Source organism: Vespula vulgaris, chromosome 15, assembly GCF_905475345.1.
Source record: "Vespula vulgaris chromosome 15, iyVesVulg1.1, whole genome shotgun sequence".
NCBI classification, from domain to species: Eukaryota; Metazoa; Arthropoda; class Insecta; order Hymenoptera; family Vespidae; genus Vespula; species Vespula vulgaris.
The window spans coordinates 801,287-815,000 of NC_066600.1; the positions used below are offsets into that span (position 1 = coordinate 801,287).

At 33.9% G+C, this 13,714-nt stretch overlaps 1 protein-coding gene across 2 annotated transcripts; it reads right to left on the reverse strand.

Annotated features, from left to right (window-relative positions):
• Positions 1 to 796: 796 nt before the first annotated feature.
• On the reverse strand, positions 797 to 10,203 carry LOC127069307 (mucin-17). Of its 2 annotated transcripts, XM_051006165.1 has the most exons (10): positions 9,376 to 10,203; positions 6,416 to 6,501; positions 5,951 to 6,284; positions 5,667 to 5,853; positions 5,379 to 5,416; positions 5,088 to 5,288; positions 4,568 to 4,892; positions 3,775 to 4,397; positions 2,995 to 3,709; positions 797 to 2,626 (listed from the first exon to the last, which is right to left on the reverse strand). In XM_051006165.1, exons 1-10 carry the CDS (start codon positions 9,396 to 9,398, stop codon positions 2,213 to 2,215), a joined length of 2,946 nt encoding a protein of 981 aa, XP_050862122.1. In that variant the 5' UTR covers positions 9,399 to 10,203; the 3' UTR covers positions 797 to 2,212. The 2 variants fall into 2 exon arrangements, with proteins under 2 accessions (XP_050862122.1, XP_050862121.1); XM_051006164.1 differs by having other exon boundaries at positions 5,088 to 5,416.
• Positions 10,204 to 13,714: the final 3,511 nt, after the last annotated feature.

Consider the following 13,714-nt stretch of genomic DNA (forward strand, 5'->3'; position numbering starts at 1 on the left):
TGAAACTAATCTTTCTTTTTTTTCGTATATGTATTTTTATTCTTTTATATAGAATAATTTATCGATGGATCGTCGAATCCTCTCACTCGACATGCACTTTGTCGAGTCACACTACGAATCATTGACGAACCTCATCGTAGATACCTCATCGCACATTGACGTTGAAATACTTTGTAGACGCATTGTGAATCATTCACAAACTATTCCGTAGACTTACACATTGACGAATTTCTTATATAGTCGTTGAATATTAATCGTTAAACCATTTTTAAAATCATCGTTAAAAAAGAAAATTAAAAAAAAAGAAGAAGAAGAAAAGGGCAAAAAACTTCTCGGCCAATTACTTCCTAGTAAAACTATCTTCATCTAATTCCTATCGTTTTGATTAATTTTCTTAGTCCACAATGGCGAATATAATTAAATCGCTTACCGTTAAATAACTAATTTAATTATTTAATATATGATTATACACATATTATGAAGATTTAATCGTCATTCCGATTGATAATGAAAGATTTTAATCGTAATCGTTAATCTTTAAATCAAATTAAATATTACCCAACACTTACTCGAATATCACGGTAGTTTAAATGTTGGAGAAAGTTTTTGTAATCTATCATCTTTTACGGATTAAAATACACGTGCTATATGTATGTATGTATGTGTGTGCGTGTATACATGTGTTATTTCTAAAAGTATTATCTTAAAGAAACACTTTTCTCTTTTTAATTGTATACGGAAACAAACGAGTTTGATATATACATACACACATGTGTATATATCTAACGCTCGTAAATAATAGTTTACATAAATTTAATAGCAATATTTACAGAGTATTCTCATGGAACATGGCTTACAAAAGTATCGTATTGCTGAAGTGGGCCGGGGTGGAAGGCTACACGCGCATATTTTAATTTTTTTTTTTTCATTTGCTATGCGCGTCAATGTTACACGCTGTCTCGTTAATCATTTATAACGCGAATTACAGCACGACCGTACGAGCGTTGATTATTAAAATATTTTATACGTATTAATAATACGCGTAGAACGGAATAGTAAAGAGCTTGTTTTTATCGTTGATATCTTACGAGTGTACGTTACGTGTGTCTTTTTTTGTGTGTGCGTTATTTTTAATGCGACACGTTTTTTGATTCGTGATGTCGATTATACGTAACGATGAGGTCATTTTTAATGAAAAAGGAACCCAAAAAAAAAATGATTTAGGAGATTCTCCCGTATCGACTAAACGTAAAACATATATGTATATATAAAAAAAAGAAGAAAAAATTGTAAAGGTCATCTTTGCTGTGTTCCATCTCGTTCGACCTCTTAACTAAAACTTTGATATATTCAAATAAGCACGATATATTTCTATCTCTGTGTGTGCGCGTATACGTGATACGTCTGCGCGCGTTTGTGTGTATGCATGTACATGTGTTTGTGTTTGCACACGTTGAAGATACGACAATAAGGAACGGATAAATAGTTTTACAAATAGGCGCCCACGATCGATTGAATTCCTCTATCGAGTTGAACAAAAAGGTGCAGCGAATGTCGAAGAACCTATAAAGGTTACTGAACGCTCTATTCTATCTCCATAGAAAAAGAGCGCGAAGATGGTTAGAGATATTGCATTAAACGAATTGCACGAAAGGAAACGAACGAAACGTTTATCTTACGAATGATTTTCATCTCTCAGCTATATGTAATCAGATAAATTATAAAATGGCTTAACCTCGTCGCTCGCCGATAACGTCGATTATATTATTTTAAATGACTTGATACGAAACTTATGTTAGAGGGGTTTCGTGAAGGTTCGAAAGAAAAAAAATGAAAAAAAAAAGAAATAACAATGTAGCTACCATCTTGGTGTTTCCGTCCAAGTAGCGATTGATCTAAATAATTATTTGAAAAAAAAAGGAAAGATAAAAAATTTAAGATATATATTGAGACCGAACGCGAGAACTCGATGATTATTATGAGATAATTAATAGATAATATATCGATAATACGTATGTATAATACGTATATCCATAAAAAAAAAAAATTAATCGGTTATTTTTCTCGATCATATTTTTCGCTACTTGGATCGTCGTCTTGTTAACAGCGCGACATAAGATATATCGTCGTTGCTGTTGTCATCATCATCATCATTATCATCATCATCATCGTCGTCGTCGTCGTCCTCGTTATCATCGATTGTCTGGGTTATCTATTCTCGAGAGACTATTTGACCTGGACGTCTTGGTGCTATCCTACGTCTCGGTGCAAGCAAACCACCGAAACCTCTAGTTTCTTCGTGTTTCGTGCTAGCAGCTGTGCTGGATTCAGCCGAACTCGAAGATTCCGTCGCTTGTTCGTTATCGGCAGAGACCGCACCAGCTGATCCATTCTCCTCTTCGGAAGTTTCTTCTTGACTATTGTTCTGTTGAATAGCTGGCGGTGCTTCCGTCACGGTTGGTTTTCGACGTGGTAACAAAGGTGAACGTCTGGAAGCAGCAACCGGCGATGGCCCCTTAGTCGTTGCTTTTGGATGTATCTGAAGTCGATTCCTATTTCTGAGCTTGTTCAATGGATTGACCGTCGTTGGCTTCGATGCCAATGGTGGATTCGTCTCGGCAGGCGCCTGCGTGACGACAATAATTCGTTCTTAGAATGTGAAGTTTATATCACATTTATTTCTCTCTCTTTCTCTTCTAAGAAATGGTTGATGATTCTCTTTCGTGACTAGCGACGTTTAAGAAGGTCGAAAGATTAAAAGTGTTCGAGAGTCTCTTCGTCGATGACATTTCGAAAGGCCATCCAGTGAAAGTAGACTCGAGAGAGAGAGAGAGAGAGAGAGAACTTTGCGTTAGATAATGACATCATCGTCTTATATATTCTTATATTTAATCTGTGTCCTTACCAGTATCTCGTGAGTAGTAAAACAAAGAGACTATTTCGACGATGAAATTCGTCGATATATTCGAAAATTAAAACTAATTATCGACTAACCTCGTGCGTTTCTTCCTCAGTCCCTTCTCCAGCTGGCTCTTCCACAGATCCTTCGGCTACTTCCTCTGGTGTACTAGTCGTAGATGTACCCAGAGTAGTAGCTTGGCCTGGTTTCTGTCTTAAATTCAATCTTCCAGCTGGTGGTCTAACTATAGGTAATCTACCCGGACTTCCGGCACTTCCAGGTCCTGGTAGTCTCGAACGTACAGCAGGTTTTAATGGGGACGATGACAACGTACTGACAGTTGCACTTTCCGCGGTCGGACTTTGACCAATCTCTTCTTGACTATCTTCGCCGGACTGACTAGTGGTCGATGGGGCTGCGGTAGGTCTTCCACGTTTTCGATTGATGTTGAGCTTGTTGAAAGAAGGACGTGAAATTCCTGATGGTCCAGCCGAAGAAGCGCCATTATTGCTGTTACTACTGGTACCAGTGGTGGGTGATGACGTCGTTGAGACACTTCGAGAACCAACCGTACTACGGAACCTTCCACGAGACGAACCATTAGGCTTCTCAGCTGCCACAGAACCTACGGATTCCTTCTGAACAGCATCCTCCTCTACCGGTTGTTGTTGCGACGTCTTCTGACCAGGTCTCGGCCTCTTAAAGCCACCTCCGTTCGAAGATCCTCCGAAACGACCTCGCGTTCTCTGCGTCGGCTCTACCGACGATGCTTCCGTTGTACTCGTTGGATTACCATTACTCGACTTAAACCTAAATATCGAAAAGAAACATCGATGAAGGCGATCTTAATAAATCATCGAGCATATTTTACCGACCTATTTCTATTTCCAACTCCACCGCCTGCTACCCCAGGTCGACGGAATTTGCCTCTGCCAATTGGACTTGGTACAGTGGTAGTAGGAGCTTCCGTCGTTGTAGTCGTCGTGGTAGGTTCGGTGGTAGTCGTTGTCGTAGCAGGTGTTGTAGTGGTCGTCGTCGTCGTTGTCGTTGTAGTCGTTGTACTCGTTGTACCGATAGAGGTAGTACCGATCGTAGGATCGGTCGTCATTACTGTTGTCCCAGAAAGATCAGTCGTCGTAGGTATCAAATCTGTTGAGCCATCGTCTTCGGAAATGATCGAAGTCGTGGAATCGATCGATTCGTTCGTTTCGTTTCCAGGTATGTCTACCAAGTTGGTTTGACCTTGTAAAAATGCGTAAAGATCCAGAGCCACTTTGTCCATTGCCGAAGGATACTCGGTTGTCATAGCAGTTTCGGTAGTAATAGCACTCGTACTGGTGTACGTCGGCGAAGACAAATCTGTCTCCTCGGATCCTTCTTTTTCTTCGATCGACGTTCTCTCTTTGGAAATTTCAAGGGACGGGACACTTTCTTCGTCCGCTTCTTCCTCCTCGCTGGACATTTTCGAGGATTGATCTTTGTTCAATTCTAATTCAGCCTAAAAACATACCAAATGGAAACGTTCATTTCTTTCTTTACGATAAAGATTGAAATTTCACCGGTCACAAGTGAATCTGTATGTTTTAGTCTTTTTCTTCTTTCTCTTTTTTTTTTTTTTTAATTAAAATTCCCATTACCATTCTTTATAAATCGTATCGTCGGTCGTACCTGAGGAATGGTAGTAACAGGACGTCTTCTGGATAAAGGTGTAACAGCCGGTGGACTCTCGGACACATCTTCGGTAGCTAGAGGTTCTTGAACTCTGTGTCTTCCACGTCCTCTTGTAGTCACCGTTTTCTCCTCTACGCCTGTGTCTTCGTTAGGTGTCACGCCGAGAAATCTTACCGGTCCTTTAGGCAAAACCTGAGGAAATTCTGGTCCTTCTTGATGAGTTCGAAAGCTACTGGAATCAACGAGATCTAAACCAGGCCTTGGACGATTTCCACGCGATCTAGTTGCCTCCGTTGTGCCTGTATTGTGATTCGATCGTGATCTATGAACACAGAGAGATCCATCTCGTAAATTCCTCAACTCATAAAATTTTTTATATCGATTTGCGGTTTGCGATCCATCAAATTAAATAATAAATCTATTAGTTAAAATATCGGGTGGGTCAAAGGTTTCTAAACGATACAAAAAAATCAATTCTCAGCTCGTAACTGTTCTTACAAAAATTCATTCGATTTACCTCGGTGGAAATCTGGTATTAGCTGGTAATCTTTCTTCAGAGACATCGTCCGTCTCAACGAGTTGCCTTCCTCTGTTCCCATTTCTATTTGGGATGACCTCGTTGCTAGCTGGTTCGACCGTGCTGCTGCTTCTATCAACCGCGTTGTATTTGCTTCTGTTGTTGCCGCTTTGACCGACTCTCCTTGGGGATGACGTTGTTCTAGAATTTACGTCGTAATTGTTCGTCACTTCTGTACCGGACGTACCAGCTTTACTTTCATCCTCCTCGTCGTAATAATAATACACATACTCGTATTCGTAATCCTTTCCATTAGGTCCTTTCTTCACCTATACAAGAGAGAGAGAGAGAGAGAGAGAGAGAGAGAGAGAAAGAGAGAGAGAGAGAGAGAGAGAGAAAGAGAGAAAGAGAAAGAGGGAGATATATGGAGAGAGAGAAAGAGAGAAAGAGAAAGAGAAGGAGAATGATCGATTGATTGAAATATATGTTATCAAATGTTAACATTAATTAATTTATATATTTATCATGAATACGTATAAGTTGTATATAAATCTTGTTTTCATCTATTATAACATTTACCTGAATACGAGAATTTGTACCAGCTGGTACCAGACTGACGTCACTCAAATCATCGAAATGTCTATCGGAGAATGAAGCATAAGCATCCTTGCCATCCTGACGAATAATATTAACCGGGACGAAATCGAACGAACGAGTTTCTCGTGACGTTGTCAAGATTGGCATCATTGTTGTTGGGTATTCGTTACTGAAACATAATTCGTTCGATTCGTTAATCCTTTATATCAAACTAGATTACAACAGATTTGTATTCGAAGAGTTTTTCAAGATTGAATTAAATTTACCTGACATAAACTCCTGGAAGAATCGAATCCTTTTGACGATTAACAGTCGCCCGATGCGAATCGACTTTCTTCACACCATCTTCCTCTAAAACACCAGTATTGCTAAAATTTTCAAGTTCGACGCGAGCTTGCCTCTTCGTTTCTAATTTATCCAATTCATCGTCGTTCCTAGAATCTAACGGTTCAATCCCTTTATTATCCGAATATTCCAATTTCAAATTAACTTTCTTCAGATTTTTCGTATCTTTCGAAATCGTTTTCTTCTCCTCGATACTTTCTTCATCGTCTGTAGGCCTTACCAAGTCATCTGGTATTTTATGAGACGTTATGAATTCTGAAATGTGAACATTTTTTCTTTCTCTCTTTTTTTCAATTTTTTCTTTTTTTTAATTCGTTTTACTAACTTCTACGAACTCCGACATTTTTTTTTTCTTTTGTAACTTTGTGTTTCGATATTTTTATTACCTTCGATGGGTACCAATGTTTTTGGATCTTCTTGTTTGCTTTCGGACGTCTTCGACGTTTGACCGTGTGCAATAATGCAGCATATTCTATGAAAAATTACTATAATTATTATTTAAATATATTACTATAATTAAGATTTTTATTAAGACTACTTATATAGATAGATAGATAGATGGATGGAGAGATAGGGAGAGAAAGAGAGAGAGAGAGAGACCGGATGCAAAACGGAATGCTCGTAGTTAATGTACACTGAGAATGACGGCATAGTGATCGACACGACACATAGTGAAAGTTTAGTTCAGCTTTTGCCACAGGCTGCATCAGAAAGGCCACGTTCTCTCTAAGAGAATTTCTTCTTTACAAATTCAACCGTGTCTTGTATTTTTTTTTTATGTTTCATTTTATTTCATTTGAGTTTTTCTATTTTTCATTGATTTATCTCTCCTACTCTCTCTTTCTCTTTCTATCTTGTTAAAAGATTTGACGTTCATTTTAAATAATTTTGGTTCCATCGTAAATTGATATTAATTAAAAGAGATTGGAAGAGAATTCGTGTAATTGGAGAAGAAAGCGAAGGTCTTTCGCAAATTCGTCCTCGCCCTCATTTTGATTTCAAGGTCTTTAAGATGAATGACTTTTGCGAATTTAATTTGGATCATTTGAAAAATCTAAGTATATATATATATGTGTGTGTATACGTATACGTATACGTATATAGGTATATTTATATATGTTAATAGTGCAATAGATGCTATATTAAAAAGTACTAATATACTAGTTATTTTTATATATATTTTATATTTTAATATATATTAGAGTACACTATTAACATAATTAATAAATATGAAGTATAGACATACATATTCATTTTATATATATATATATATATATATACATATACAACATTACTTATCTAAACATAACATATTTCTTTATTTTATTAATATAAATAATTACATATACGTATATATATATATATGTAAATAGAATTCTGACAAATCAAAAGATAGATAAAAATGATTGAGGATCAAGTATCTTTGGCTGATCGATATTGCATTTACAAGGTCGATCGGTTACGATCGATTTCTTCGTTCACGATCGTTCGACGAAGGATAGCAACTTGCTAAATTAACCCTTGTGTCTTCCAACTTTTCGGCAAGGTCTTTAAAAAAATAAATAAAAAAAGGGCAACAAACAAACCAGAAAAAAAAGAATAGAAAAAAAATATCGAAGAAGAAAAAGAAAATTTGTGTATATGCCTAAGTCAATCAATTCTCTAATAGTCTACTAGTGTCAATATGAAAAGTGACTTGTTGAAAGCACGTTTATAAAAGTTTATAATTATTTATATATATATATCTATGTGTATGTATCTATGTGTTAGAAACAGGACGAAAAGTGTTTGCGACACTCGCTAAACCACTCGCTGTTGTCCGATTCAGTCGTTCCGTCTGGCCGATTCTTCCGGTTCGTAAAGAGCTCGTGTACCTATGCGTTTTAGAACGTATGTGTATATATATATATATATATATATATATATATATATATATATAGCAGGTGGAACTAGTTTTATTATTATACCATATGTTCTTTCTCTATCATAACGTTGATGTTAGAATGATTAATATAATATCGAGAAAAATAAATAATAACATTTAAATCGAATTACTAAGAATTATGGTAACGTATTGTATTATTATTATTATTTGATTCTAATTTAATATGGATATTTTAATACATACATACATATATATATATATATTATGTCTATAAAAATATATATATATATATATACTGTGAAATCGTATGGGAGAAAGCTGCTGCTTCCATTATAAACATACATATAAGTATCTATGTACATGAGAGTATACTCTCTGCACATGAATATTTCCAGTGACACGAAACCGTTAACTTACGTAAGTTATAATATTACCACATTGAAGTGAGTCTTCGATAAGACTTAGGTAAGTAATTGTCTATATATTATTATGCGTGTGCGTGATCTATCTACATACGTGTGTGTGTGTATCTTATTGTTGTGATAATAAAAAATATATTATTGAGATTAAATGACTGTGTAACAAATATCTAGGAAAAATAAGATACTTTATTTATCTTATTATTAATATTCTTTTTAGATGTAAAATAATATTTTACTAGTACGATCTGTCTGTTACCAACAACTTTCTTTTTATCGTACTGACTCGGTACATATGGTCGTTTCAATCATTGAATTAATCTCAGTTCATACGGAGATATTTTTTAAATTGGAAACACACACATATATATATATATATATATATATATATATATATATTATTTTTTAACTTATTAACGAATTAAAATATTTTTCTATTATTGAACGTTTTTCTCTTTATTTTCTTCCATTGATTCGCTAGTACATATGGTTCCTTTTAATCACGACGAAAAAATATTCAATTCCAATTGGACGAAGAATCTTGTAAAATCGAAAACATTTTCTAAATTTTACGTTCCATCAAATTAAGTTATTCTAAATTTCTATATAAATCAATCAATCTTTACATTCTAATTTCTCTGATTTCTTCCATAAGATCTATCGATCGAGACGCCATAATAATTTAGGACAGAATCGACGTTCTCCGTTTCAATTCGATACGATCGACCAAACGTTCGATTATTTTCCTCTCGAAATGTGAATACCTAATCAACCTTTCACTTTGTAAAATTTGTACGAAAGTAAAGTATACATATATTTTTTTTAATTTTCGACACACACACGAGCACACGCATATACATATATATATATATATATATATATATATATATAGATAAAAATACACTTGAGATGAAAGATGAGAAGGAGCAAGGATTAAAAAAAGAAAAGAAAGTGTAAGAAAAAAAAAACAAAACAAAAAAAGAAAATAAATAAAAATGAGAAAATTTCATATCCGAAGGCACCGTATCATCGTCGTACTCACAAAAGAACGTTTATCAGCCACATGTCTGCACAGCACACTTTCTTCTTTCTCCTTTTACTTTCTTCTTTTCACAATTATCTTAACAATTCGTTCCGTTATGTTGTTTTCTTTTAAATAAATGCTATTTAATTTTTATTAATTATATTCTTCCAACATATGTGTGTATATATATATGTATATATGTATATATAAATATATATATATACATATATATTTTATCTTTTAAGTCAAAGAGTTCTTTGAAAACACTCCTTCTGTATATTTCCTATTTTCTTTCTTTTTCCTTTTCTTTCTTTTTTTATATAAAAAATCGCGTCGATCTCTTCGTCACCGTACAACACACGCGATCATCGCTGTGATCTCTCGATCGAGATCATTAGCGAAATATTTAATTTGTTTTCCTCTTTCTATCGTCTCTGTCGTTGAGTACGCGCGACTTCGACGTACGGTTCGCGAAAGAAAACGGATGATTTTCTCGTGGAGATCTTGGATCATACACGCACACGTACACACACATACACATATACGAACACAAACAAACAAACAAACACACACACACGTTCGAGATAGAGAAAGAGAGAGAAAGAGAGAGAGAAAGGGAGGGAGAGGAGGGAGGAGGGAGAGAAGTGAAAAAAGAGTGAGAAAGAGGTAGGGAGATATAATAATTATAATAATTATAATAATTATAATAATAATAATAATAATAATAATAATAATAATAATAATAATAATAAAGAAAGAAAGAAAGAAAGAAAGAAAGAAAGAAAGATACGTTCAGTCTCGGAGTAAAAGTAAGAGGTAGTCGGAGAACGTGGTGGTGAGGGTATGAGAACGGCGGCAAAGGCAGACCTCTACTTATACGACACCCACCACGGCCACCTGGATACACCCCACCAGTGCAATGAAAACTGGACACCACGTAGCTCGAACTCGACTTCGATGTACACGAGAGAAAAGGAGAGATCCTTTATGCTTCTAAACTCCCTACTATCTATCGCAGTTAGCATCGTTCTTATATTCGCTTTGGAATATTTATTGTATTATTATTATTTATATTATTATATATTCAACAATCTTATTATTATTATTATTTATTATTATTATTATTATTATTATTATTATTATTATTATTATTATTATTATTATTTATATCTTTCTATATTCAACAAGTCTTTTGTTGTGTGTGTGTGTATATATATATATATATATATACGTTTGTATAACATATAACATTTGTTTATTATATTGGTAATGTTTAATCGTGAATGTTTAATTGTAAATATGAACGTTATATCGTTAAAAGAGATTCATTACTAATGCATTGTAAAATTACTCATGCATTGCATTGTAAAATATAATTCATTATCAACGAATATGCATCTCATTAGAATAATAAAATTCATTATTAAACGTATTTATACGTTCCATTGCAAAATAAAAATTCGTTGTTAATGAACTTACGTTACTTTTAATGAACGCGTAGGTATAACAATGCGATTAGATGTATTTACTATTTTTTTCTTTGTTTTTTTTTTTTTTTTTTTGGATGTGATTCTAAATAGACTGCAGCGTATTAAGCGCTTTCACAATAAGCAACAACTCGAGAATTAGCTAATGTAGATATGCTAGAAAGGTTGATGGTACGATGGTCGTCGTTGGTAATCGTTAAAAAGAAGAGTTGAGTAGTTACCAGGAATGTCCGCAAAGCCTTGAAAGAAAAAAACGCGAGTGAAACGCAAAGCTTCCGTTATCGATGATTGCTAATACTTAGTAAACTTTGCAAAATACAGGAAGAACATTATTCCGTGTGAATGTGTATTTAAAAGGTATTACAAGATTTTTTATTAATACGATTAATTATTTTCCTGGCGTTTTACAAAAAAAAAAAAAAAAGAATTAGACAAATTTATGTTTAACATTCATTAAATCCACCGTTACGTTTTTTTTTCTCTTTTCTATACCTAATAACATTAATAATTAATTTCTAATTACGATTAGTTCGTTACGTTAAAGTATTAGATCGTTTTTTAAAGATATTGAACGGTATTGAATATTTATATTATATTTAATATTCATTAAATCCTCCTTCGTTACGAATTTTTTAATTTCTTTTCTTTTCTAATATTGTTGATAATGAATTGCTAATCGTGATTGGTTCGTAGTTGGATGATTAGAATTCTCCGCATATGTTAACGATTACCTACTTTCTTCTTTTCCTTTATATAATATTGGATATTCAATATAATTAAAATCATTATAGTTATTATCTTCTTATATAATATTGTTATGATCGAATTTCTAATAAAACGATTAACTCTCGTTATTAGACGGACGTTTCGTCGAATAATTTATATTTAATCGATAGTCAAACACCCCGTATCTTTTTTCATCGATTCATCGTGATATCGAAGCGATGTCTCGCGAATGGCACTGTAGGTGTCAAGGCCCAGTGAAACCCTGAGCCGTATAAACTAGCCGATAGTTGCGAGCTCGACTACCGACAACTATAGTATATAGAAGGCAATCGCCGTCGCGTTAAAGGTCTTTGCGTTTGATTGCGCAAGAAGAATGTCGACCCATTAGGACCAGAACTCTGGATAACCTAAAATAATCTCTGGTGTTCGTTTTAAACAATATTTTTTATCTACATTTATCTGTTATACATATATTCGCGTGTATGTCGCGTGTAATAGAACATGACAAATAATCGATTTTTAATCGATCGTTCAAATATTAATATCCATTTCTATTCGAGTGTTTCAATTAATAACATTTTGTTATTATTACGATAAAACTATTTATAAAATATTTAACGATGATTATAATGAATGTTAAGGTGATAAAATAATATGTATATATATATATACATTTAAGTATACATAAAAATGATACAAACAATAGTTTATCATTTTAAGAAATAAAACAAATACTTGATACTAAATCAAAACATTTCGATGGATCGAGACGATCTCGAATACTTACTCTCGTAGGTAGACATCAGAAGCTGCGAAAACATATACATACATACGTATATACATACATACACATAGATATCAATAGGTATATACCTACACACGTAAAAAGAGACTTTCTCTCTCGACAAGGAGAGCACTCGAGAATACTCGCAGCGAGCAGAGTCAGATACTTGCCTACAAGGCTGCTAAGGCGAAGGCGAAGGCGGTATCTCGAAGGAAGGCGAAACGAATGACGAGGAAACAATGTCTTTTCCTGCCACGTCGTTGAACTACAATGCAATTCTAGTGACATAATTTACGACTAGATAGAGACAAATAAAAAATCGAGTCAACAATTGAAGAGAAAAGGGATGTTCGTTTTATACGTCAACAATAGCTAACTAATTTCTTTTTCTTTTTCTTTTTTGTTTGTCGAGAATATATGTACCTACATCAGATACAGATTCCTAGATATATATTCATTTATATAGGTTTTCTAATTTGACATATGTACATAGGTATATCGTTGCATTAATCTTATTTCTCTAATCTTATCTATCTTTTGTATCGCTTGTTTCTTGCAATTTCACTGGCGTCGATCTCTTTTCTTTTGATATATCTATATATGTATTACGGTAGTCTTTCGTATACAAGCATTAAAGTCTCTCGAGTCTCTCAGAATCGAATTTCAGCCAATGTCCAATGTTTGATACCGTCTCGATACATTTCTCTTGAATGAATCATCGTTCATAGAAGGTGATACATGATCTATGAAAGTCCCCTCAAAGAAATTCTTGCTACATATGATTCTTCGATTGGTCGAATTTTTTGCACAATTCTTGTCCTCCTTAGGAATGATATATCTTTCTAAATATTTTATGAATAATAATATTTTTAATAACGCTAATACTTTTGAATAGTAAAATGATATTTAATATTTTATATATAATAAATGATATGAATAAATTTTATTGAATAATAGTATATATATATATTGTAATAATATATTAGCGATAAATATCGATCGTACGATGATCGATACGAAAACAATTCTACTATTTACCGTTCGTTCGAAATATAACCTATGCACTATGGATCACACAATGCGTTACAATGAACGACGTCTATATTAATAAAACGCTATTGCCATTCAAGACCGAACGTATTGCGTATCCGCTGCTGCAACTCGGACCTTTTTCGTACGAATGAAATACTAAATGTGATTGGTCATTGACTATAAGTTAACTCGAAACTCCCGGTGCATGTACGGGACAAAAAATTATATGACTTGGCCTTCTCCTTTTTCGCGAAGATCTTCTAGAATAATAATTAGACAATATTCTCGAGGAATAAATATTTTTTATCGCATTCTTAAATTTTGGTAA